The 27,841-nt window shown below is 40.4% G+C and overlaps 2 protein-coding genes across 10 annotated transcripts in view; one reads left to right on the forward strand and one right to left on the reverse strand.

Annotated features, from left to right (window-relative positions):
* Positions 1-27,410, reverse strand: znf710a (zinc finger protein 710a). Of its 6 annotated transcripts, none has more exons than XM_042410532.1 (7): positions 27,352-27,410; positions 25,256-25,345; positions 10,247-10,318; positions 2,824-4,347; positions 1,895-2,086; positions 1,636-1,810; positions 1-1,174 (listed from the first exon to the last, which is right to left on the reverse strand). In XM_042410532.1, the coding sequence occupies exons 2-7, from the start codon at positions 25,295-25,297 to the stop codon at positions 1,005-1,007; spliced, it is 2,175 nt and encodes a 724-aa protein (XP_042266466.1). In that variant the 5' UTR covers positions 25,298-25,345; positions 27,352-27,410; the 3' UTR covers positions 1-1,004. The 6 variants fall into 6 exon arrangements, with proteins under 6 accessions (XP_042266466.1, XP_042266467.1, XP_042266463.1 ...); XM_042410533.1 differs by lacking the exon at positions 27,352-27,410 and adding an exon at positions 27,180-27,320; XM_042410529.1 differs by lacking the exon at positions 27,352-27,410 and adding an exon at positions 25,585-25,647.
* The window catches only part of sema4ba (sema domain, immunoglobulin domain (Ig), transmembrane domain (TM) and short cytoplasmic domain, (semaphorin) 4Ba), an 83,406-nt gene continuing 81,974 nt past the window's right edge, over positions 26,410-27,841 (forward strand). For 3 of the 4 annotated variants that reach the window (XM_042410522.1, XM_042410521.1, XM_042410523.1), the window contains exon 1: positions 26,994-27,113. The gene's annotated coding sequence lies outside the window, so the exon portion shown is untranslated. Of the gene's footprint in view, positions 26,427-26,993; positions 27,114-27,841 lie in introns of those variants that run through there. The other variant, XM_042410524.1, reaches the window with a different exon arrangement.

Below are 27,841 nucleotides of genomic sequence, written 5' to 3' on the forward strand. Positions count from 1 at the left end.
TGGGAGGGGAACCTGAATGTAATTTCATGAGGTCTGCGATTGGACCTTTTAAGAAATCCAATGTCCCAGCTCGACACAACAGCAAGGAAAAGAGACTGACAGTGCCCGTAGCTGCAAGATTTGATCCAATTCTTTGGTAAAGGGGTCCTACCGGTTTAAAAAGGTTATTTTGATTTTCTTTTCATTAGCGTCTTAAAACATTCCACAGAAACAATTACATTCATAGACTAGAGATCAATACAGGGGGATGCTTGTTAATGCAGAAACCTAAAAAGTAGACACAGTGGCCCTCAGTGCAAAGCACTGATTACAGTACCAGCCAACATACAAGAGGACTGATACATTCTGTACAATAATATACAATAAAACATGGATTTCAAATCCAATGGAACTGAAGTCATTTTGCAGACCTCAGATTTAATTTGTCACAGTATAAATCAAAGTGAATCATTAACCTCTGCAACTTGATAAGCTTTGGCAAGTGAAATGAGCAGTAACACTTGTTCCCTTCTCCAACCCTTCACATTGGTTTACCACAGCAGACTGAGAGAGACTGGGATTGTCTGAATGAGTAAGTGCAGTATAACATCACCATATGCTTTTATGCTTATAGCTAAAAATGTGCTTTTCAGATTAGGCTCAGATGATGTTCCTGTTGTTAAGCAACTGACAACATATGTATTTATATAGATTTTTTTTTTAAACTTAAATTTCCATATTGTAGATAGTCCACTTTTCTCAAATATAATATATTTATTCAGTAGGTTTGCAGTTTTTTAACAATGAAAAATATGTAATTAGGTAAAAACTATGCATTTCCAAATTGTGAAGCATTACGAGTGATTCCAGTGCATATGAATGTGCGGTTTTGCTGGGTTTCTTCACATCTTTGAAGAATAACCCAAGCACAATGCCTTTAACAGCAAAAAACAAAACCAAAAAAAAAAAAAAATCCCGTTTTCATTAGTTCACACTTATATTCAATTTGGGGTCATTTTAATAATTCATGCAGTGCTGAAGCGCCCCGCGCCCTTCCCATAGGTGCTGTAATACTCCATTTGAGATAGTTTAGCAATGTCTGGTGTGTTGTTGTTGTTAGCCCGGTTTTCTCGCTCACTGAATTCAAAGCTCTCCTCTTCATAATCCTCCTGGCCTTCTGGGTCTTGGGGGGGCTCTGAAGAAGGAAGCAAAAGACACAAATATGATTCCACTCTGTCCTCAATAACACTCACTCACACATACTCACTCACACACATACACACACACAGAACTCTTCCTAAAGACACATGGCCTCATTGAGGACAGCCAGTAGATCGCCCCTCCTCCTCTGCCTCAGTATCAGTCTCCACTGATAGAGACAGGCATGTCTAATCCAGGCACTGCTATATTTACTAAACACACAGGGAGGGAGTGACAGAGAAACATCAAAACACTTGGCCACCAGATTACACTACATGCTGAGTCAAAGTGCATTAGGGACAGATTGAGTGACAATAATGCGACATGAAGCCCACCAAGCGGTTCCAACAGGAAATTTGCCACACATAACCCGCCAACAAATTCAAATATTATCAAGAAATTTCATCTCTTTCAAAACAGAGAGTGTAATTAAGGACATCTGCTAGAGCAACTCACCTTGTCCATCTATCGAGGTGTCCATGATGCCGTGTTTGACCTTCATGTGTCGGCTGAGGTTGCCCTTCAGGTTAAACTTGCTGGTGCAGTAAGGGCACTTGAAGGGCTTGCTGCCGGCGTGGAGATGCATGTGGCCGAGGAGGTTGTACATTCTGTTGAACGACTTTCCGCACACCTGAGAGACAGAAGCACAACAGTGAGGACCCCTTCCCGCTCCATCACCCCTTGTCTTTGAGTTAAGTCCGCTTGCCTCACTCACCTTGCATTTGAACGGCTTGACCGGCAGATGGACAATCATGTGCGTTTTAAGGGTCTGCTTTTGGACGAAGGTCTTGAAGCAGACGTGGCACTGGAAGGGCCTCACACTGGCATGAATCAACATGTGTCTCTTCAGGTTGGCAGACAGGGTGAACTCTCTGGCACAGACGTCACATTTGAATTCTTTCATACCCTGGGGAAACAAAAAAAAAATGTTTGGTCCTTTTAATTAATTTGGCTCAATTTATGGTTTAGAGGAAAATAAATAATGAGTCATAGGGAGAAACACACAGGGAGTTTGCGTGTGTGTGCATGTGAGCATTTGTATTCTGGCTTTTGATCCCTGTCATGTAGTTTACATTAGCCCCCCCAAGTGTTTAAAGACAGTGTGGACAGAGACAGAGTGGAAAAAGCTTAACAATGGAAAGAATAAACTTTTTCTTTCTTTTAGTTTCAACATTTATTTAACTTTTATTCTAATATTTAACAAAAGCAAATGTCGCAAAAATAAATGTTTTTTTTTTTTCCTATAGAATAAAACTGACTATGTAATGAAATGGAGGGAGAGAATCACTTGAGGGAAGTAGCTCTGTGAACGGCACACAACACAAAACACATGCAAGTGGGGGGTTGAGCTACACAAAAAACTCAAGGCCTTTGAAGGCTATGTTTACAAAGCAACTGGTTTTAGAAAAAAGGCTGTGATGCAAGTGTGCAATATACCCCTCAGTTTTCTATGAGAATTCATACAGCAGATGTTGAGTGAATAGAGCACAAATATTTCCTTTTTCTTGATAATGCTGTTTTTATATTTTAAACTCATGTCTATCTTAATAATTGTGCGGTTGGATGAGGCCAGCCTACTCTGGGTTTTGTTTTGAACACATAAACTGGTTGACAAAATTCAGGCACATCATTTGGTTTCAGTACCTTACGTGCGAGGGCGTGCGCTGCCAGTACCTTGTGAGTGAGAGCGTGTTGCCGAAGGTGGTGGATCTGGACAAACTCCATGCCGCACTCGGGGCAAACGTAGGGCCGCACGTTCTGGTGCTTCATTAAGTGGTTCTGCAGCTGGCTGCGGTAGGCGAAGGACTTGTGGCATTCTGTGCATTGGTATGTAGTGGGGCCCTGATGGCTGGTCAGGTGGCGTTTCAGGTGCGCGTAGGTTGGGAACTCCATACCACACTGGGTGCAGACATGGCACTGACCATTCTCATGTTTGTTCTCGTGGGTCCGCAGCTCACTGGGGTAGGCGAAGCCACGGCCACAGAAGCGACAGCTGTAGGGCTTGACGTCCGAATGCTGTAGCATGTGCCTCTTCAGGTGGCTGGTCTGTGTGAAGGCTTTCTCACAAACGGTGCACTTGTGAGGTCGGGTTCCCTGGTGGGTGAGCAGGTGAGTCTGAAGGTGGCTTGGCTGCTTGAAGAGCTTTCCACAGTGTAGACATTCGTGGGGCTTAATTCCATTATGGCCCAGGATATGTGTGACGAGGTTATATTTGGATGTGTATGATTTCTCACACATGCGGCACTTCCAGCGCTTCAGACCCTCTCCTACATCTACGCAGTAAGACTCATCTATCTGTACGTTGATGTCCAGCCGGTCAATCTGCATTCGCCTGGCAAGGCCCTCCGGGTCTGACCACAACATGGCCTGGCCATTCTCCTCGTACTCTCCTGGCAGCGCCATATCAGCAGACTCATAGGCCACCTCATTGGACTCATAATACCGGTTCTCCAGAGGACTACCAGTATCTCCACTAGTTTTGAGGTTTAGTGCCTCCTCCTCTTCTTCTTCCTCCACCACCAGCTCCTCTTCCTCCCTGTCTTTTTCTCTACCACTGCTTTCTTCTTGTTCCTGCTCTGGCTGTCCATCTGATTGTGGCCTGGATGTGTCTCTTGCACATGAGGGACAGTTTCCGCAGGCCTGCTCCTCTTTTAGAGAACCTTGTTGCGTGGTGTGATCCTCTTGCTTGCCAGGGCTACGCCTGCTGTTTATGTGAATGCAGGAAGATGGCGTATCAGACTCAAGCCGTTCACCTTTAACCTGAGCCTGTGGACTTGATACTTTGTGAGGGTGACCCACTAATTCTCCATCACTCTTGGGCCTCTTGGTCCTCCCACGGGGCCCCGGCCGTCTTCTCTCACTGCAGTGTGGCTGAGGCTCCGGTTCCCCAGCAGGCTCAGCCAGGTAGTCCCCGTTGGCCCCTATCAGCTGGTCAGCGTACTCATACTCCATTGCCTCAGGCTGAGGAGGGGGACACTCTCTGGGCTCTCCTGTGTAAAAGCCATTAGGAGCGATGGTGGCCCCAAAGATTTCATTCTGGGAGATGAGGCCAAGAACAGCTGCCTGAGCCAGAGATAGCACCACCACAGGCTCTGTCTGTGTGGCCACATCCACGTGGCCCTCAGTCATCTTGGGGTAGGTCCGCACCAAGCGGCCACTCTCCTCCTCCTGGAAGAAAACACATAAAACATACAGCGTAAGTGAGAAAAAAATGAAGTAGAAGCAATAATACATCTGTGTGTGTTTTTTATAATTCCGTTGTTACAAAACCTGCCTTACACAATGTTTCCTCATATAACGTCATTTCCCCATTGTAGCCTCATGATATTGGTAATCTTCCCATTAATACAAACAACATCTTTGTGTAAGAGTGATATAAAAATGATCATATGATTGAGTTTAAAGATTGAATTCCAGATTGACAACAGACAACTCCAGGAGAGTATTTAGACAATGTTTTTCAGGTTTACTCTGTGAGAGCCGCATTCGGACTACGCCTTGTTTCTTTGCTCTGAATCCACAGAACATTAGATTGAGGAGATAAGGCAGATCTGTGTTAGCACCCCGCTTCCTTCCTTGACAGGCTTTAGAATAATAAAGAACACAACAAGGGATGCAGGTCCAGCCAGGAAGTTGACTTCCGTGGACTGTCCTCAGCACTTCCTGTGGGGTCCCGGGGCAGCCTGGCTGACCAAAGTCAGCTCATCACTGGAGCTATCTGTCCCATTCATGAGGAGCAAAGCATCTCGGCTCTACACTGAGAGACTCTCGCCGTAGCCGACTTCATAATGCCTGCCACACCGGGCTTCCTTAACAAGATGATATATGCCGGCAGGCAGTCTCATATCCATAACAGACATTCGATTGAGCTTCGAGCTCATTCTGTATTCCAGACCGATGCATAAGACTCGCTAACATAATTGTATGGTTCGGAAGTGTTTCAGACCCACATGCACATGTTTACCCTGCTGCCTGTAAAAGCGGAACAGTGAAACTATGGGGAAGAAATTGTGGTATGACCAAACTGGCTCTCTGTGGTAAAAGAGAAGCGAGTATTGTAGGCCGCTGGTTTCAGGTTATTTCTCAGCATAGATCTGACTGGTGTAAATGTATAGAGAAGCTCTGACCCCTGGTTTCTTTTCAGACTGCAAACTAGTCTCCACTCTGTACCATACAAGCAAGAGCTGCTTCCTTTCTTGACACAATACTGAGAGAAAAGAAAAAAGTGGATGGAGAAAAGGGAAAAGGGAAGAGGAGATAGAGCAGGAATAAAGGTGTGTGTGCGTCTGTGTGTGTGCGTGCATGTGTGTGAGTTTGAGTGTGTGTGTGTTGGGAGAGGGGAGTAGACCTGGATGCCCTGATAACCACGTCATTTATAATTACTGCTTTTAAAGTAGTCAGACAGAGACAGACTGTGTGTTTGTGAGAAAGAAAAGGAAAGAGACTGGGTGTGTGTTTGAAAGCGTGTGTGTGAGTGTGTGTATGTGTGTGTGCGAGTGAGAGAGAAAAGAGAGGGAGGGAGGTATGGAGAGAAGGAGAAAGAGCTGTGGGCGGGGGAGGAGTGGAGGGAGGGAGACGGAGAGAGAAATGAGATGGAGGGGCTGAAAGATAAAGAAAGAGGGGAGGAGAGGGAGGGAAGGGAAGGGGAACGAGAGATTGAGTGAGCATGTGAGAGGAGGGAAGAGAGAAAGGAAAAGGAGAGGGAGGGGGTGTGCAGGAGGAGGGGGGGGGGGGGGGGGGGGGGGGGGGGGGGGGGCCGGAGAGAGACAGAAAGACAGAGTGAGTGAGTGAGTGAGAGAGAAAGAGGGGAAGGAGGGAGGGAGGGAGGGGAGCCAGAGAGAGAAGAAAAAGCACAGCAAAATGAAAGGCTGACAAAATGAAAGAGAAAAAGACAAATGACAAGGAGAGAGAGAGGAAGGGTAGTAATTGCAAGAGTCCGTACTTTTACATTTAAAGTTGCAACTGAAAGACACCTAAGGACAAACAATTAGAGCAGTAACAGAAAATGTTTGGCAGAGAGAGAAACACAACAGTTAAGTCTACTCTTATCTTTTGAAAAGATGTTCCCACTGCGGTACTCATATGAATGTGAAAAGTAATCTTGCTTCCTCTCACACTTACACACACACACACACACACACACACACACGCACACAAACACACAGACACGAGTGCAAATAGCTCACTAACAAACTGCAAAACAAGTAAACCCCCCCCCCCCCCCAAAAAAAAAAAAAACCTGAACGGCAACACATCTTTCTCCATCTTTAGGTTACAAACTCACCACATTGTTCCTGGAGTGATGTTTGAGGTGTTTCAGGGATCTCATCCTTCAGGAGAAATGAGTGGAGTAAAAAAATCCACCTCCTATTTATATCTGTGGGAGAGTGGGGCGGTCCCACGGCTCATCCTCCTCCTACTGTTGCTGTTATCAGAACTGACTGTGCCTGCCCCCCCTCCTCCCCCCCACCCCTCAGCCCTCCACCCCACCACACACACACACACACACGCACACACACAGACACACACACAGCATCACCCCATTTCTTTCTCTTCCTCCCACCCTCTCTTTCCCATCTCACTTCTCTTTCTCTCCTCTTTTCTCTTACAAACACACACACACACACACACAGACACACACACACACATCTTATCTCCCTTTCTCACTACATACAATCCAGCATGACCCTTCAACACACATTTCTCTTTAAGGCGCACAGAGACACAAGCTCTATCTTTTCTTGATCACACTTTATACTTTGCATTTCCTTTTTTATGTGCGTGTGCTCAAACGCACAAACAATTATAAAATCTAATCAGTAGTTCCTCTGTGTGCGCGCAGACAGATATATGTGAATTAACACACGTACAAACATGTTAATATATATGTATGTATGCCGGCATACATAGAGGCACGTACACACTTTCTCTGACACACGCACAAACACTCAGAGACTATGGGTGGAGGTGCGTCTGTCAATAGCAAAACAGTCAGACAGATAATGTCTGAGAAATGCTAAAATTTTAACTTTCCAGAGACCGTGTTTAGTTTGCTGCCATTATTTCTAGATTCAAACTAATTAACTATTGAGACAGCCTGAAGTATACTGTCTGAGAAATTCAGAGGAAAAAAAATTGAGTGACAAAAGAAAAGAGAAGGAGAAAGAAAGGAGAGAAAAGCAGTTAGAAGAGAGGGAGGGAGGGAGACAGACGTGGGGGAGAAAGAATAAGGAAGAAAGAAGCAGAGGGAGGGGGAGTAAAGCTGAGTGGAGGAAGAGGCGGAGGAGGGGGGTGGGGTGGGGGGGGTGTGGGGGGGGTGAGAGAGACAGAAAGAAAAAGGGAGAGAGGAAGGAGGGCGGGGGTGGGGGAGGGAAGAAGAGAATGCAGCAAAAAGGAAGAAGAAGGGAAAGGAGAGACGTGGGGGTGGTGGGGGGGGGGGGGGGGGGTTGTGGGGGGGGGGGGGTGTGTGGGGGGGGGGGGGGGGGGGGGTGACTGAGGCATAAGAAAGGATGTGGCAAAAGAAAGAGAAAGAAAGAATAAAAGAGAGAGAAAAAAGAAAGAGGGGAGGGGGAGTGGTGGAGAGGGGGTGGGGATGGGAAGAGAGATAGAGGGAGGGTTGAAAGAAAATGCAGTGAAAGAGAGGGGGGGGCTGGAGGAAAGAAGGAGAGAGAAAAAGAGAGAAGAAAAAAGGGGGATGGTGGAGTGTGAAAATAAAAAAGAAGAGTCCATCAGCAAGAGAAAAGAGAAAGGGGGGGGGGGGTGCAGAATGAAGGAGAGGAGGAGGAGGTGGTGGAGGAGGGAGGGAAGGAGGGAGGGAGGGGGGGGGGGTGAGAGCAAAGGGAATGGAGAGAGGAAAGGAGATAGAGAGACGGAGAGAGTGAGGAAAAGGAAAAACAGCAAGGGAAGACATTAACTATTGAACTTCCAGATTTCTTTCAGGCTGTGTTGAGAAACAGTGCGGCAGAATACCTGCGGGCTAAGTACAGGTTGTGTGCTTAAGTAGTCGGCACTGAAGATGATCCTGATAATTAGACAGGTATTCTATTATAACAGAGCTTACCTTTCCTTTTAACTAGTAAACACATGGGGGGAAATGTATAGAAAAAAAAAAAGTGCGTCTGAGATGTATGGTATAGGTGCGGATGAGCGCGTCAAATACTGTGTGGACACATGCCAATTGTGACTGTAAGGCTGAGGACTGTGCATAAACACTTCCTACTAAATAACAGGAAAGGGCAAACCTTGAAAACCTTGATCAATCATCAGCGGCTGGGAGTGCTGCGAGAATGAGAAAGATAGAGAGAAAGGGGAGCGGAGGGGTGGTGGTGGTGGTGGGGGGGTGGGGGGGGGGTGGTGGATGGGGGGGAGGAGGGAGAGATAGGGAATGAGAGTGAGCGTGAGGGAGGGGGAGAGAGAGAAAGAGAAAGAGATTGAGTGAGGGTGTGAGTGAGGGGGAGAGATAGCAGGAAGTCAAGGGAGAGAATGGGAGAGAAAATAGAAGGAGAGCAAGGGAAGAAACAAAGAGATAAGAGGCTGAAAGACAAAGAAACCACATGGAAGAAACAACAAGGGACACGTACATAAAACAACACAGAACTAGCCTATGGGGAAAATGAAAAAGACACAGACAACAAAAGTTTGGGGAAGAAATACACTGGCTCCTTTCCAGGCCTGAAAATTCATAACAGCAAAACCTGCTCGCTTGTCCATTTACTTTGGGTACGTTTGCATGCGTAAGGCTACGGAAAACTAATAGTGGAGAAGGCTACAATGGATAATAAGCGTAAAATTTCATTCAGTTCTTAGCTTTCTACAGGTTCCTATGTGCATATGAGACAGTGAGAGAGAGAGAGAGAGAGAGAGAGAGAGCGAGTAAGGGAAGTAAGCCATTGCCCAGCTCTCATGTGTACTAACCCTCAACTGGGATTTCAAATGTGTGTTTGTGCGTGCACATTTGTCTGATGTCTGAGATCAGGGACAAGCACACACACACACACACACGCACACCACTGACTCCAACATGCTTTCAGTTCCCCACAGCCCTGAAACAACACACTTCTGACACGGGTGTCCGTATGACTTACTGTATTTCTACCAGCGACTGCTTGTCTGTTTCCAAAAACTGTTTCTGGTTTTGTGTTGTTTATCTATAGGAGGACAACCATGCAGTGCAGTGTCACATCCTCTCTGTGATACAGGTCAAAGTTATAACTTTTTTTTTTTCCCAGTAAAAGGAAGAGAACAAGCCAAAAAGAGAAGAGAAGAGAACAGAGTGAGTGAAAAAAAGGGAGATTCAGATATCAGTGGTCTGTTTTACCCCTGAGAAAAGCTCAATGAATCATAAAACTGCAGAGGACTCATTGATGACAACTCCCTGTTTTCTTTCTTTTTTTCTTTTTGTTAGCGTGAGCACACATTCTGCATAATGCAAATCATAATATACTGGAGTTGTGTATCAGTCTTTCGCTTAGTCTCTCTACATACATCCCTCTGCTTGTGCTGTGAGCTCACATTGTCAGTGTTGTTTCTTCATCCAGCCCAGTGACAGGCTGCATACAGCCCGAGTTTGCTTCGACTGTGTGTGAGACGTTGTGCTAGGTGATGGTTATAATTCAACATCCTTTCACTGTCAGGCAAACTGGAAGCGGTGTAGGTTTGTGTATAGGGTTGTTATAGCTACAGCGTTGAGGTGAGGATTTTCTTATGATCAGAAAAAGAGAAGAGAAGAATCAGTCTGCTCTGTGTTTTTTTTTTTAACTTTTAGTTATTGGACTGATGTTGATGTTTTAGCTGGCCATTCCTCTCAGACCTGTGTCTAAGGCAGCGAGCCCACACACCTTCTGTTATTTCCAGTGCTGGATCAGTCTCACCTCTGCACGGCATGCTGATATAATAGTAAGTCTCAAGCATGATTAGCTGCTGTAATTAAGCTTTCACCAAAAAAAAAAAAGAAAAAAAAAAAAGAAGCACAGCAGGCTTTTTTCATAAGCACAGAACAGACAATCACACAGCTTGAATCTAAGCAATGCAGATGGAATATAGCAAAAGTGTATAAAAGCAGCCACACCCTAGTTGTACGCCTCCAGCTTCTTCCATTAAGGTCAGTAAGAACAGACTGGACACACCGACAGAACACAAACTGGGGGAAAAAAAACAAACAAACAAAGCTTCAGTCCTTATCACTAATGCCTCACTCACTGCTGCGAAAGAGAGCAACTTTAAATGTGATGATTAGACATGAATGACATGATCAGACTATAGGTGAATCTGCAACTTCCAGCGAATAAACAGACAAGAATCTGCAGCAGAATCTTTCATTTCTGATTCAGTACAGATGCTTCTTATGTTTGCTTGTCTTTTCCCTTTTTTTTTTTTTTTTTGTTCTGTATATTTGAACAAATCAAGTCTTAAATTCACTCAACAAATCATTCTTACAACAAACCACAGGACAGGATGCAGAGATGGCCAGAGCAAAAAACCCTAAATAAAAGATTACTCTCTTCATTTTGTAGTGGGGTACTAAATGGAAAGACGGAATATTAGCAATGAAATAGCTCTGCTTGGAGACAACATTGGAGAAAGGAGTGGGGAGAGCTTGAAAAAAAAAGACTGAATATAAAGGAGAAAAGACAGAGTTGAGGGAGGAGAGGAGAAGAGCATTCAGCAAGGAGGATATAAAAGGAACAGAGAGGGGGGCGAGGGAGTGAGACAGAGCGCTATGGAAGGAAAGAGAGAAAGAGAAGGGAGAGAGAGAGCATAAGAGAGCGAGAAAAAGAGGGGGGCATGGGAGAGCAAGAGAGAGAGATCAGGAGAAAGAGGGAGGAGGAGGGAGGGAGGGGAGGGGAGGGGAGGGGGAGCGAGTGAGAGAAACAGAGACAGAGGACGAAAGAGAAAAGACAGAGAGGAGAGAAAAACAGAGAGGGGGAAGGGAGAAAGAGGGATAGCCACAAGAGACTCAAAAACCACAGAATAAAAACCCTCTGTCTGTCTGTAACTCTATATAGATATACAAATATGAATCCTAATATACGGGCACATTGCATTTATTCAACGGGAAAGGATAGTCAACAGCACAGAATTCAACATGCACCTCAAGTTCATTCAATAAGTCAGCAAACACAATGTAGGACCATGGAGAACTCACATCTCCTTATCAGGAATGCAGTTTTTCATTGCAGTAAGGTGGGAGAGGAATTTTTACCAAGGTACTTTATCCTATTTTAGTCGCTCTGAAGTCTCTTCCTGCTATGTGATTCATGGAAAAGTATGCTTAGAAAATATACATACTGTACAATCTCACCACATCCTCTCTGTCGGTGCTTAAGTCTCTCTACGTTTGACAGATATATACATAAAGGAAACATGATTTTGTCAATCTTGCAAGTGTCCTACATAGTGAAATGGCCCCAGATTTACTCAAGGTGAGGCCCACAATGAACCACAGAAGCCTATTAACACTAGAGGTCTCTGGAGTGCCTTATATACTGGTTAAAGGCGACCACATTCAAACTGGCTATAGCAGACAGTGAGGACACAGCTACTGTCCCTCTATGGCCGTCACTCCTTTGTATTATTCCTCCATCTCCTGGTAACAAATTTCAGTCGGAATTACTTTTCTTTCGTCCAAGTTTCATTCTTTTAAATCAAACCCTTTGTCTATCTCTTCTTTTGTACCTTCCTCCTGTTTCCATGGTTACCTCTCTCTCTGCTCTGTACACTATCTATCTCTTCCTCCGTTTCCCTCTCTGTCTCTCTCACTCTGTTCTTATCTTTCTCATTTTGCTTTCATCTCTGCCTCCCTTCCTCCTGCTTTATCCCACACCCTCCTCACTCCGGCTTTTATCTCTCTTCACTTTCATCTGTCTTTCACCTTTCTCTCCCCTTCAAGCCTGCCATTCCATCATGCTGGTTTTTGGTTCTTACTTATAGAGAGAAAGTTTTATCGGTTTCCCTGTCAATTCTGCATTTTTAATCATTTCCAATTTATCCAACCCACTTTCAATGCCATTGAGTCATGCATTAAATTGTCTTGGGCAGAATGTGAGTGCGTGTGTGACTGTGAGATGGAAACCATAGGTGCAGGGGCTGTAGTCTTTTTTCCTATCATAAAGAAAGAGGAATGATTTCTGTCATGATATCTGGAGATTAACTGGCTGCTGTGGTTTTGTCTTGCAGGAGTGCAGTAATGGATTTTTTTTCCCCTTCGTGTTTTTTTCCTATTTCCATATCAACAGCTACTGTACATCACCAAATTTACAAACCAGCACTTATGATTTTATTGTTTTTGATTTACTTGTGGACTGCATTCATGCTTATCTGAGTGAAGTCCCACCGAGACCGAAGCCATTGAGGAGGTAGTGCTCCTCGACATGGGGCTGCCTCCTGTAAGGTAGCCTGTCATTTCTCTGCAGTGATGAAGATGTTCTTGTGAAGCACAAATGCCTCCCTCTACGCACCTCAGCTGGGAGATAATCATATTCACACACAGCTGTGGTTGGTTTAACGCACCACCACATCATGTGTCACCATGTGATACTGCACACTGAACTAACACCGCTTAACCACAAACAGTGACTGGGACACAGAGGCTTTTCACAACATGCCCCATTGATATTTAAGAGGACAATTGTCAGTGTAGGACATGTGTGTGTGTCTGTTGGCCTGATACCAATTCACCGTAGGGTTGTCATCCATGGTGGTATACATAGGAGGGGGAGTGTGTCTTCAAGTCAGTGACAAACTCATTCCAAGAGACACTGCATGTGGTGTGGGAGGAAGTTTTGTTCTGCAGCTTTGACTGAAACTAACCTCCCTCCCCTCTCCCTCGCCTTCCCCTTCCCCTTAAAGTACCACAACTATTCAGAAAAGAGAATAAAGAAATCCTGAATAGAGGAAGAGAAAAAATGGGGTCCCTAGGCGAGAAAGAAAAGAAAAACAATGAAAGAAAACAGAATGAAAAGCAGCCAAAGAAAAAAAAGTGAAGGAGAGAAAGAAGGACAGAGGGAGGGAGGGGAGACAGAAAAAGATACAGAGCACAAGGAGCATAAAGCAGGGAGAGAAAAGCATAGCAAAGAAAAAAAAAGAAAGAAAAAACACTGAAAGCTGTAAAAGACAGAAACATTTCAGTGGAAATAAATTTTAAGAAGAAAATAAGGGAAGTAGTACACTGGAAAGGAAAAGGTTTATTCGGAATTGGCCAAAATGGGTTTGAAAAATCGATAATTACACAAGAGATTTTATAATTAAAAAGGATACTAGAGACCATAAGCTATTTTGATTTGCATGAAATAAACATTCACACTAAATTCGACTGGCTGTTCTTTTGTCATAATAAGAAAACACACAGAGCAGACAAACCTATACAAATGATCTGAGTGCTATTTGAAACAGTCATGTCAAGCAGAGAACCAAACAAATCTGACCTTTTAAACTGACGACATAATTTGTCCTCTCTGTGTTTTATTTGACATTACTCATCATCAGTGTCTCTCCCAGAACACTTGGAGTTTCATTATTATCATTAGTTCAAGGTGCATTTAGACTAGAAAGAAGGAATGCATGAGGTAGATACAGTTTATGTTGCAAAAATCATTCAATCTTAACATGTGTTGTAATTACATTTGAAAAATAAATTGACAGTATTTGTGTGTGAACAGATTTTGTCCGTTCATTTACTGATCGAAATCATATAACATTTCATAATTTCCATTATTTTGGCATGTGGACTATTTGGACTACATAGTCTATACTTTTCATAATTATATATTATCTATCTCTCTCTATATATATCATCACATTGCAATGCTTGACAAAGACAATGATCAGTAAAAATGTCTTGTAGTTTTCATGACAAATAAAGGTGAGATTCATTCGTTCTTTCATGCACGTTGCATGAAACAAATTGGCCAAAATAACTTCAAGATGCAATTCAACATTTAAAGCCATTTCCTTATTAAACATAGATTTCCATTAAAACTTAGAAACTAATTTGTTTTTGTTATGACACATTAAATACTACCATGAAAAATACCATGTCCACAGGGTAATTATTCAGATTCAGATTCAGATTTATGATTATGTAGCTACAGCCAGCAGTCGCTTAGCTTAGCTTAGCATAGCATAAAGACTGGAAACAGCTAGCTTGGCTCTGCCTGAAGATAACAAATTCTGCCTACAAGCACCTCTAAAACTCACGAACTAACATGTTATATCTCATTTGTTTTGCAATCCCTGTAAGGTTGCCAGGCAACCAGTGGTGACTTCAGGAAGTCATGTGGAAGTTATGTCCTGGAGAGAAATAGTCCAGCACATAAGGCCCTGTAAAACTACAACTTGTTATTACACTTTAGTTTTTGTACAAATTAAACAAATGAGATGTAACAATGTAATAAGTAAGCTTTAGGGGTGCTGGTAGGCAGATTTTGTTACCTATGGCTAGAGCCATGCTAGCTGTTTCCTCATTTCCAGTCTTTGTGCAAGGCTAAGCTAACTGGATGCTGGCTTCACTTTATATGTAATGGACAAACAATGAAAATGATGCCTATCATCTCATCCAACTCTCAGCAAGAAAGGAATAAGCATCCTAACACACTGAACTACTCCTATTACTAACCATTTTTAGAAATTGGTGGTTGCATTTTGTACAAATAATTTAGGACGCTGAGACAATTGGGCATATTTTTCTTAACTGTCTCTTAACAACTAGAATGCTGTGAGAAGAAAATATGGAAACGTGTAGATTATGTCTATAATGTGCTTTTGAGATATTGTTATACATTACACTTATCCCTGAAATAAAAATTACATGAGTAATTAATGTAATTAATTAATAATGTAATTAACTTTATGTATGTGATCGCAGCCACTTTGACTGAGGTGAGCTTATGTGGTCTGCAGGAGGTTAACTCTGTCCACGGGCACCAGTGATGTCATGATCAGAAATCTGATACTGGGTATCAGCAATACAATCTGTAATTGAAAACACTGACCTTCCAGCTCTACTCTGGCAAAGATGCACGTGACAAACAATAATAATTGTGTTGGCCAATATGAAAGATCATGTAATGAGTGGCTAAAGCTAGATGTACCTTCAGCACAGTGTACTCGTAATCTACATTTTAGTCCAACATCACCCTATGTGTGAGTGGTAAGGATGCTGAAGAGTTTCTTCTCACTTTGTTTTAATGGAGACTGTATGTACACAGTCAGTCAATATGGGAGTATAGCTTAAAACATAAAGCATGTGAGAATTTTCCCATAAACTTAAAGCCATTCAAGTTTCAATTGCAATCACAATTTCTATTTGTTACCACGTGTCTGAATCACTAAATTTTGGTCATTACAAGAAAAATATCCTTAAATATCACATGTATCAATGAATTTACAGGACCATATTGGTGCTGCACTGCATCAAGATAGCTTGGGTATAGAAACAGTATGGTCCATTATATTCAAATATTGCAAACATTGTGGTCAGTTTATTATGCATCCCCACCCAATTTTACCTGCAGAAAAGATCTAGAATTTTTTGAGGCATACATTTGTAAAAAAAAAAAAAAAAAAAAAAAAAAAGGATTTTGGTCCATCATTCAGATCCTGCAGAATTTTGAAGGCATCTTTATACTGTAAAAATACCCAACCTCATTTCAAAAGGCTTGTTGTGTTGGGGCTGTACAGGACTCTGAATTAAACTCAGTAGTATTGTTATGTTTTCTAAAACATATTTTAGGATGTGTGCCTTGCAACAGTATTCTAGTTGAAAAATCCATTTGAAAAATGGTAAACAGTGACAATAAGAGATGAACATCAGACACAACAATCAGTGAGTTTACATGAGCATGTGACTTCTTCACAGTTTACCTAGACTAAGGTAATCTATTTCTTTACATGGTTCACAGAAATAATGGTTCCTAAATAACCTGAGTTGAATAAATGTCTGGAAGAATGTGTATTAGCCAACAGGTTAACAAGGCTAACAGGACATAAGAGTATAGTAGTAAAGTAGAGGACATTGATGATTGTTATTTATAATTATGTATCTGTGTACCCTAATGCAAGCCTTAAGGGTTGGTTAAGTTTGGCATAAACATAACTTGGTCAGGGTAAGATCATGATTTGGGTTAAAAAACTACTTAAGGTTAGGGGGGCTTTGTCGTCATAGTTACAATAACAACCATTTGCCTTACAATGGTCATAGTTTTTAAAAAAAGATTGATTTTTGGTTGAGAATGGGAAGTGAGCGGTTGTCTCCTAAAAAGTTCAATATTTTGTATACAGACTTGTGTGTGACTCTATAACATCATACTATTTCCTCCTTTGCTCATGATAGACAACAGTCATAATTCCTAGTCTACAATTGCTAATCCTGATATTAGTGATCTTTTTGACCACAGGACCTTAATTTAAATAGCAATAAAGTAATGTTATCTGTCAGATAACACCAAATCAAATGCTTAGTATTATTTTTTTGCAGCATGTTATGTGTGAAAGAAGCACTCGACTAAATTTGTCAGTTTTAATGTAGCTAATGTTAGTCATGCAGTTGAAAATTGCTTGTTAGATAACATTTGGAAATTTGAAATAAATACTATGCTAAATCAGTGTAGTCAATGTTAGCCTGTTTGTCAAGGTAACATTCACATTAGTCCAGGACCATTAAACCATGTGCCATGGATTATATGTTTCTTGTCTGAGGTAAAACTAAAAACATAATTTCATTTTTTACAAGTTATCTTTTGTAGACTACACTGACAACCAGATTTCTAACTGAAATGTGATGTAAAAAATAAATTTTCATCATGTTTAATACTGATTGCAGTACATGTTTTAACTTACCAAAGCCCCTATGTGTATATTTTTTTGTGATTATAATAGTTAAAGCCATTCTAATGGCAAAGTTTTGTTTGTAGAAAAATGACACAATTCTGGTGAAAATGGGTTCAGTCTGTTTCTTTCAGCCCATGAATTTTCAACCGGCATGGATCAGATCAAGAGGCTGAGGTGAGTCCCACTTGTAGGAATCAGTAATGTTCCCAAGGAACAATGGGCCTCATACAAAAACCACCCATAGGAACAAATTTGTTTAACCAAAATATAATATATAACTAAGACAAACTTAATGCAAAATTAATACTCTGTTCACCATATCATCATCATCATGATTCGTCAATTTACTGAGAAGTGGTTTAGATTTTATGATATTTATTAATATTTTGGCACAGAAAATTATAAATTTCAGTAGTTTTTAGGAAAAATCTTTCACTCAAGCAGTAGTATCATGTTCTGTTGCACCTGACAGCATAGCATCACCCACTGTAGGCTATAATATTCTCTTGTCTAATATCGCTGTGACTGACACATCCCTTGACCAACTCCAACCATGGAGTACTTTGATGACAATATTTTGAATATTTCTAGTTGTTTCAGGTCCCCTACTACTGACACTTTTAAATCTGTTATATTTTGGTCTGCTAATTTCCAAAAGCATGACTTTAAACTCTGTGGTGTGTATCATTACCCCTTTCTGACACTTGAATGAAACTCCACATATGGAGTGGAACATGTAACCTTACATGGCACCTCATGAACAGGTGGCATTCATCAGGCTGAAATGAGCGATTTACAACAAACTTATGCAGTTAAAAGATGAGACTGGCAATTTTCTATATTTTTTCTTATTGTCAACAAATCTAATGTGCAGAGCCAAACCAACAATGAACTGATCCTACCTTGAAGTACTGAAGCTCCCTCAGAAATTTACAATGTAGCATACAGTCAAGAGGTTGTGATATGCAGCACAACAAGCTGTAAACAGAATTGCATTCCTACACATGTGCAGTGGCGTCTGCCATACACGGAACTACTCTCCTGAGACTGAAAATGTGATAGCTGTAATTAGACTTTTGAGCCATTCCTAAACAAACTACACTGACCATTGTCTTTGTGGCGATGTAATGTGTCACCCGGTGCAATGGTGTGGCTCTATGATGTGTTTTAGTCTTAGTTTTTGGAAAACAACAGGAGGTCTACAGCACAGAGGAATACGAGGCTTTGGATACATACATAATACTTGAGATTTGTTGACAGTAAGAAAAATATAGAAAACCACCAACCTTAGGGTCTTTTCAGACAGTAATCGACACTCTGCCTGCATACCCACTTGGATCCACGGGGTCTTACTGTGCGCCTCATGTGAATAGACAGGCAGACAAGCGCTCTGTGAGTAAACGCCAGGCGCTCTATGCGTGGTAACCATGGAAATGGCTTCTGTGCACTACTGCCTGCTGGTACAACTGTATTTTCTTTATAGGTTATAGCAACATATTAAAATATATCTTCCAGAAAAAAAGTCTATAACTAAAAACCATAACTAACTTTCAATTTAGTTCAGTTTACTATTGAGCCTAGCTTAAGTTAAAACTATATGTAATGTTCCCTGATACACTCAGTGTTGCGCCAATGCTATGCCATGTGAAAGCCCTCCTGTTTATGTTCAGATAACCGTTTAGAAATCAGTTATATATCACAAGGAACCCACAAATGGCAAGGATCGGTCTTTTGTCCATTGATTTGCATTACGCGTTGCATAGAAAAAAAGTTCAAGACAATTCAACTCTGGCAGCGGGTGGGTGTCTGCGTGAGATGAGCACAACTTCAACAGTTTCACAGGATTGTGCCCACTTTTGCTCCGCCTGTCAGGTTGCCCGCACCTCCCTACCTGCCTGCCTGCCTCTCATTGAAAATAAATTACTAAGGCACGTTAATCGCTCCCCATCTGAAAAAACCATTATCCTTTAAGAGAGTTTGGTGAATCTGACTTGGAACATGTCCAAGCAAACCTCACAGAAAAAAAGTAAGAGGTTTCGGATAAGAATATGAAAATGTTCTGACATTAGGCCCGATGTTTCAAGAGGGGAGATGTTTAGATAGGCCCTCTTCTATCACACATGCTGTATTTAGGGTAGAGGAGTATTATGTCTAAAACAGAAAAAACATCATCTAACTAAATTTGCAACCAAGTTGCATCTGTTCTTGTTTTGACATGATCACCTGATTTGTCAAACAAAGCAGATGAAAGGATGCAGCTTTATCCTTAAGTGTTTACCTCTTGTGCAGTGACCTGTGTTATGCTGTATGGAGGGCTCAATATAACCTTTTGAATATAAACTTTTGTTTCCTTTCTCAGCAGGACCGAATTTGTTTAGTGGTTAAGTGGCCAACTACTAACACTAAGTCTTCTGTTTTTCCTAGAAGTAAATGAACAACTGATTTTGCCTAAAGGTTAGTCAATCTCAAGGGAAGAGTTGTTGTAGGAAGATCCAAGTGATTCAACATTGAAAGATCTTTTCAATTGAGATCTTGTTTGCAGTGTTGCCTCATGGATCACAGAGGTGCCTCACTTGTAGCAACAGGAAACATACTCTTGGGTGTTAACTTCCAGAACCACCAGATGTGCTGTCTCAAGAAAGCCATTGTGTGGCTGGTACTCGGATGGCAAGTGGCAGCTTGTATAGCAAGCTGGAGGCAATGAAGAAGCTCATAGATGGAGCTTCTGATCCATGCCTGAATGCTGGAAGAAGACAGCTTCCATCCCCACAACAGGAGCATTACTTGATTAACAAACTAGAAGGCTGGATCAGGGTGGATCAGGACATGAGCTAAGATAAATTGCTCCTTGAGGTCCTGGATGGCCAGTTGGCTTTTGATGACCCATTGGTGGAGTGGAGGGCAACTGCATCAAGGGGATGACTCTAGATCTTGTGCTTATTTATGAATAACCTGCAGGAATTTGCAAAACCTTGGACCCTATGAGAGGAGGGTGCTGGCCCAATGGAGACAAGATTGAGACTGTGGAGACATAAAGGCAGGGAGGACAGACATTCCTGAAGAAGAGGGGTGCTGAGGATGAGATCCGTGGCACAACTGTAGGAAAGGTATGGAGGCAGCAATATGACTTGGGTTGATGTAAACCTTGTTTAGTTCCATATATTCAGTAGTAACCCCAAAGAGGTCTGGGGACTAAGGAAGGTGGGGGCCGAGCAGACAGGCACAGAAAATGAAAGGTGCCTCTACAGTCCAAACTGGTGCTAGAGCACCAGTCTATATCAGAGTTATACATCTGAAACCAAGGAAACCTGAGTATTGTGAGTTCAGCAAATGGAATTGTATAGTCTAATAGTGGTAGCCTGACATACCTAAGCATAGGTATGGAGTCTTGTGGGTTTTGCAGCTGAGCAGACAACCATCCAGGGCAGTGGCCTCCAGAGACATTTTTCTGCAACTCAGACAATAGGCCAAGCTGGGCAGCAAGAATGGAGTCCATAAAAACTTTCAGCAGTCCCCAAATCAATGAAGACTGAAACTGAAAGAGACCGATCAGACAGGCTTAACCCTCTGGAGTCCTATGATGAACATATAGCAAAGTTAGAGAGGGAATTTGGGTATTTGGGAATTCGGCCAATCAGAACCTTCTCCTTTACTGGTAAGCCCCTCCTTGAAGACAATTTAGATGGTGGGATACTCTCCCCATGACAGGTTGATGGGGAAGTTAGCCCTTTCTGGCTCTTACATTCCCTCAGGTGGTTGTCAGTCCAGATGGTTTGAGTCTTAGTAGCCAATACTCTTCTGTTTAGAAGGGAGATGATGTACAGTATGCTACTTGAGACCTCTCTGTAGACGAAGAATTAAGTTGAAGTTCAAAAATCAGCAAACATTGGAATGGACAGCGTGCTCATAGACCACAAGATCACAGTGTTTGATAAACCTAGATGGTCATTTAAAAACACTTACTGTCATTCTGAATGTATTTCCAGATTTCCCAAAGACTCTTCTAACCATCTGGATGAAAAAAGCTAAGTTGCTCTATGGTTTCTGAACCAAAACAAAGATGGCAGCCTGCCAGCCAACTGGATAGGAAACAGAGTCGCAAATTGGGAAAGAGGTTAAAAATCTTTTTCATTGTGCAGTGGACAAAATATTTATTTCTTGCAGATGGTTAGATGAAAATACCACCAGAACAGCAGTACGTATTGTTATACAATCTTCTGGGTTTTTCGAACATCATTGGTAAATCATCTTTTAGAGAAACTGATGGTTACTTCTGTGACCTGAATGTATGCTAATGCATGAGAGTCACAAACTAAGGAGACTGATTGGGGAACCAAAGAGCAGGAGAGGAAGCAATTGGAGAAGTAAACGCAGACTGTGGAGCTGGAGGTGAGGTGGTGTTGCAGCTCTTTGATAGACCTAAGATATATTGGGGTTTTTTGGGAGTGTAGGAGAGTTTTGTATGCACAACACAAAATTAATCTGATGAACTACAAGCTGAAGAGGAAAGAAAGGAAAATGGGGCACCTTTTGGTATGACAGCCCCTTGCTGGCAGAGGAATGAAACTTATTAGAACTGTCTTTTGCAGTGTATCCACTACTCTTTCTCCCTGTATGCTTCCCAACTGAACTGTCTGAATAAATAAAAATACTCAACATAAGTGCTCATCCTGCTTAAAAAATTAAAAACACCACATAAAGTCATATTTTTGAGCTCTTAAAATTGTGAATAAAGAACATATTCTGATGTTTGATGTCTTAAATTGTTTTGAGGTTTTTATTCTAAGCATTAACTGACATCTGAAATCATTTGGATTAGACCCTCAGCCTTCCCCAAAACAGGGTACAAAAGTACTTGGATTATGCATGAGCCACCACCAGACTCTTATTTGCTTTTCAAACAATTTAGCATCTCACCATATTTCTACAAGAACTTGGTTTTGACTCTACATTAAATTACTGTGTCATAGTCATTAAATCATTATCACATCAATCAAATCTTAATCACTGGCTGCTGGTACAGAGCCTTTTTTATCAAATCTATCTGGCAGTAGGAATTTGTTTTCTTATGTCCAGAGAGAATCCTGGGCATGTTTCATAAACTATCTCTTACTATATGTAATGTCAGACTGTTGACAAATTTTTGTAATTTAACTCCCTCCTCTAAAGCCTGTTATTCATCACAATGCATAGTGTGTCCAATATTTGTGTACTCAATGATAACATTTGCTAATACAAAATGGTGGCTTTACAGACATTCTATCATTAGTGTCAAATGTAGTATAGTTCTGGAGATATTGGCTGAGCTTTAAAAAAGATTAAGTAATAATAGTAAACAAGTCCACAGATAATGTAATACATGGTTGTCAATGTAATTCATCTTTCAGATTTCATTTCACTTTCACATTTTGTTGTGTCAACTTTACTGCATTAGACTCGCTAAATAATAAGGGGAAATTGTTAGTATATTAGTGTTAAAATCACATTTAAAAAGGAAAACCTCCAAAGGTAAAGTCATGCATGCATAATGATGCCATATACTGTATACTATATTATGGTGTTTCTTAAATATCATATTACAATATGTTTCAGGTGGTTTCACAGCCTAAAATTAACCCCTAACTGGGCAGCTACAATTTAAAAAGGGCTATCTATAAATATAGTCCCATGCCAACCAATCATGAGCTCATTCACATAATTAGCACTCTGCCAGTCAGTGTTGTTTATGGACTGTGTCTGAAATCACACTATTGTCTACATCATAAATGCTCAATAGTGTATCCTATAGTGAGCAGTAAATTGAGATTTCAGACACTGTTGAATCTCCATCATTTTGCACCTCACTGATAGTAGTGTTGTATGATGGTAATTTAGACATCTATCAAATGTGAAGAGTTGCATTGAAGGATTTTAGCAGTGTGCATGCTGTGGATACTACATTTCTCATTCTATAGCACTTTTTCACTGCAGATATTTTGACTTGTCATAGTAGGAAAAGCACAGATGTTACTTATAACATTAACGATGGCTCTGTTACCATGACAGTGTTACAATGAACCAGCATACACAACACCAAGACCTGAAACTGACGCAGCTAAATGGAATTCAACTACTGTTAATTGTTATTTACACCTGTGCTTTTTCTACTATGACATGTCAAATGTATTTCGAGAGAAAAGCCTATTGTGGGAATGTTTAAGGGAACTATATAGTGCATATATTTTACATTTAGAATTTTGACTCTCAAATAAAAGAGGGTGCAGTAATTGTGGAGCAAGTTAGGTACTGTAGCTTGGCTGGCTAAAGCTACCCTGGGGCATACATTTTTTTTATTTTAACATTTAATTATGATGCAAATACATACACCTATAAATTCACCAAATCACACCATTTAGTTGTGACAGAATTTGAGTGCATTTTCTACCTGACAAAACATTTGCAAGGCTTTAATGTTTTAAAACGTGTGTTGTTTACATCAGCTTACAACTTACTGGATTTATTTCTCATTGCTACCTATTTTGGTGCAGTATCGGCATCATCTGTTACCTCCCTGTGCAGTCAAAATGTGTACAGTATTACATCACATGTTCATTGCGTGCAGGTACTTTCTTGTGCACTTGGTGGTACAACATAAGATACAAAAAATACAGGCCAATACCCCCAGTTAAGGGTTCATTTTAAGCTGAAGAACAACCTTAAACATATCCTAAAATGATATAAAACCCCTCCAAGATCTCTCATAAAGCACTCTAAGACCGGATATTGAACTGTGTGGCAAATTTCCAGCATACTGGATTCAGTAATAAATCTCACTTATATAATATACCTATTGGTCTAATTTATCTGACTCAAAATGAATGAAGATTAATTGAATGCTTCAATCCAAGTGTGTACATTTATAATAGAAACATGTCACATATTTTAGTGTATATTTAACAAATCCTAGTCAAAATGTGATTACTAAATGCCATGTTTTTTGGTTCTTTTGGTCTGATTAAAAACTTTTAGCTAAATTTGTCTCTTTTGCTCATAGTTTCCCATACAAAATTAAGATTGTTTAATTTTTTACATGTAGTAATTTAAATTTATTGTATAGCCTACTTTACCTTGTAAGGGTTTTTAACTCTCAATTGATTAACTGTAAATTGCACAACCAGATCTTGATGATTTCTCATCTAAAACCATAATTAGATCAACATTTTTCTGCTGTTGCCTCAAAGGAAAAAGAAAATGAGTTCATTTATGGGGTTCCAGTCTCAGTCTTGACCTGCTAACTCTGCCTGCACTTTTGCAGGTTTGCTTTATGACTTTCTGCTCTGACAATAGCTCCAGACACCCAGTTATTATGTATATAAAAGAGGGCAATATTACCATAGGTTCACAGGGTTTTACAAAAGCATTGTGTCAGAAGTGAGCAAAATGTGGACTTACATGTAAACATAAAAATTAACATAGAAAGTAATCAGTAAATTTTGATAAGTACTGCACACAGAGATATTTACATTTCGTTCTTATTATATATCTCTAAATCTTATGATAGTGACAATAAATATAGTGGAAGCTACATTTAGCTAAAATGTACAGTATATGCTAGGCCATTTAAAGTGCAGCAATGTTTTTTTTTTTGCTTTTCATAAAATCTCTTGATTACAGACATTTAATCACTTGCTCGACCTCTTATTGATTTACATTTCATTGGTCATTTAGCATGTTATGTTGTAGATGACCTCCTGTAATACTCTGCTTAGCCAGTGCTCCCTCAGAGAGGTGCTGTTCCCCTAGGATTCACACAAAGAGAAAAAGGAAAAAACGTTTCTACTATTGGTTGAACATGACAGGGCTGCCAACTCTCACCCACTGAGTGTGAGATACACCAAAATGGCTTAGATCCCCCAATCTTGCTCTGTGCCTCTTGTTCATGCAGAGAATTGCAAAATATAGGGGTCTGCAGTATTTTATCTGAAATATATATATATATAACTATGTTTCCCAAAAATGGAAACACCCAGCTCAGTCTTGTCCAGTTAACTACCACTAAATATACACTTGTCACCTTCACAAATGAGCGAGCAAATATTTAAATGAACACTTTCTTTGTTATTTTGGCAACATTTTCTCATGAATAACTTACTCTATGACACTGCAATGGATATAATTGGTGATCAAATAAACCTACAGAGAAATAACATTGATAATTTGTTAATAAATACATTAATTATTCTGTGGCCCACAAAGAACTATTGAAACACACCTCTTCAAAGCTTGGCATGTCGTACATTATTCCTGTTTCCATGAGGGTTGTGTGCTTCTTTAGCCATTTCCAATAAGGTGTTGTCAATCCCTGTAAAGTAATGATGAAGGGAGGTGGGAGATTAGTTCTTTGAAGGTCTGGAGAGATGCTTCCCCCTCAAGATAAAACATACAGGCTCTAAAATTATTATTTGTGGCCCAACTGAAAACACATTTGTTGTATGGGACTCTGCAGTTATGATAGGCCTAAAAGGGATTTTAAGAGCTGTACAATACTTTTATCTAGTGAGTTACTATATGATTTGATTTGACAAGAATAAGGATGCTTACCCTGTACATTGTGTGTGTTTTAGAGGAGTAGCTTGTTGAAATTCAATACACCTCTCTGCTCATTCTGCTTTTTTTAAATTAGTAATTCTACCTTCCTTGAACTTGTGCTCAGGCTATGTATCAAAGGACTCTGAATTAAAGAATAAAAAAAAATCTACATCAAGCAACAGTACAAAGAATATATTCATGACCCAGTATTTTATTTTGATATCTCCTGTAGGTTATAGAGATGACAGTATTTTGTACCAATTCAATTTATAAAACAAATATTAATTTTAAACAGATGTATGTAAATGTTTGTGCTCGTGTTCTCGGGCTCCCAATGTTTTCAGCTGACTGAAAACTCTGAAACTCTGACTAAATTACTGCATTATAAAGACTTGAATTCTATTCTAATTACCACAAGGTCTAAACATAAAAAGCTTATCATCGACAACTGTCGATTATTTTTCAGCAGCATCACCTTGATTTATGACTAAGTGATACATTTACATTACCCCCCCTATAGATTTTTTACAATTTCAATCTTCATTGCTGGTAGAGTTAAAATATTACTTAAATGGTTGAAGTAAACATTATTCTCTCTGCTACGATGGCTGTAGAATTGAGGACAGAAGAAAGATAATTTGATCTCAGCCTTAGTCTTAGGTGCCGATGTGAACATGTGTTTTCAAAAATATTCCAGTAGATGGCACTGGTGCTTTGTTTTAACAAAATGCACTTGGCTGACTGGATGTTAAGGACCTTAAAGATTAGACTGCAGCATTGATAACAGCATAAATAACTTCTCCCCCCAAACCCATGATGAGATGAAGAGGAAAGAATGACTTCTAGATGTCCTGGTAGATAGATAGATAGATAGATAGATAGATAGATAGATAGATGAAGATAATTTCCTTTCTAATATGTTGTTTCCCAGCTAGTGTGAAGCTGGTTTCTATTAGAGACAGAGACAGGCAGACTACATTTGATGGAGGGATGTCATCATCTTCCTGTACATTCATGGACCACTGATAGGCCTTCAGTCAGTAATTACCTGGTTTTGTTGAGAGGTGCAGGGTGTGTGGCCTCACATAACGTTAAGATATCTAGTTAGGTGTTTGAGGGTCAGAAAATATCTCCAACATGTAAATTAAGCTTGGTGCTTGTTTAACCACAATGTAATTTAGCTGTGAAGTTAGCTAACCTAAGCTGAGTATGGAAAGTAAAGTAACCAGTAAAGTAAGTAAGTACTTTTATGTCTAGTTATTCGTAAAGTAATAAAGGTTAAATACGTTTTCAATGGGTATTATGTACTGAGTAACTAATTACATTTAAGTAATTTGCCCAACACAAATACATTTTCAGGTAGGGTCACAATGACTGAAGACACAAGTCACTTCCGGCTGCCATCTTTGTTTTAGTGAAGAAACGGAAAATGTTTTTCTAAAAAAAAATATGTCTGCCCTGTAGTTAGCTGACGGATATTTTCCCGTTGGAGAAGAATTAGCGAGAAACCTGAAAATGTCTTCAGAAGTGACAAACAACTGGTAAGTGACAAATGACCTCCAAATGTTTAAAATTATGGCTTTGTGTTAAGAAAAATAGATGCTTACTGTTTAGCAAAGTTAGCTTAGCTTTTCGACTCCTTTGTTACGTTACTCATGGAAATTTCTCAAACGTAAGAAACGATGAGGTACAAACTACCACCCTGTCAGCTTACTGGTAGACAGATATGTTAGCTAAAGTGTGGTTACAAAGGGAGATGCCAATGTAGTGCTAACTTACTTCATATTTGATAATGAATTGTCATGTTGACACCTACGGCGTTTTTTTTTCTGTTTGACAATAGTAAATTAACGGTTAACCAGTGATGGAAGAACTATTTACTTACGTAACGTTACAGTGATTTAAATTATTTTAAAAAAGATTAAAATGCTCCATTACAAGCAAAAGTCCTGCATGAAAAATACCAACTTAAGTAAAAGTAACAGTTACATGAGTATTAGAAGTGAAATGTTCTTAAAGTGTCAAAAAAGTAAAATGTCTCCTGTGACTAATATAGCTATATATACACGACATCATTAGATTGTTAATACTAATCCATCAAGCGAGGGGTTGGCAGCTCCAAATGGTCACCAGATAAATCTGATGGGTTGTGAGATGATTAATGGGAGAGAATAGAAGAAAAAATAAATTTCTGATATTGAAATGAAACCAGATGAGAAGTTTAGAGGGAGAAATCACTATTTGGTTGAGCTGTTAACAACACATAGAC

This window comes from Thunnus maccoyii, chromosome 5 (genome assembly GCF_910596095.1).
Source record: "Thunnus maccoyii chromosome 5, fThuMac1.1, whole genome shotgun sequence".
NCBI lineage: Eukaryota > Metazoa > Chordata > Actinopteri > Scombriformes > Scombridae > Thunnus > Thunnus maccoyii.

What these genes read in the sequence shown, in the direction of transcription:
- znf710a (XM_042410529.1), bottom strand. An exon ending in GCTGGAGGCGTACAACTAGG is followed by an intron (nt 4,348 to 10,246) that starts GTGTGGCTGCTT and finishes GTTTTCTTCCAG; the next exon opens with GAGGAGGAGAGTGGCCGCTT. An exon ending in TCAAGCCGTTCAAATGCAAG is followed by an intron (nt 1,811 to 1,894) that starts GTGAGTGAGGCA and finishes TCTGTCTCTCAG; the next exon opens with GTGTGCGGAAAGTCGTTCAA.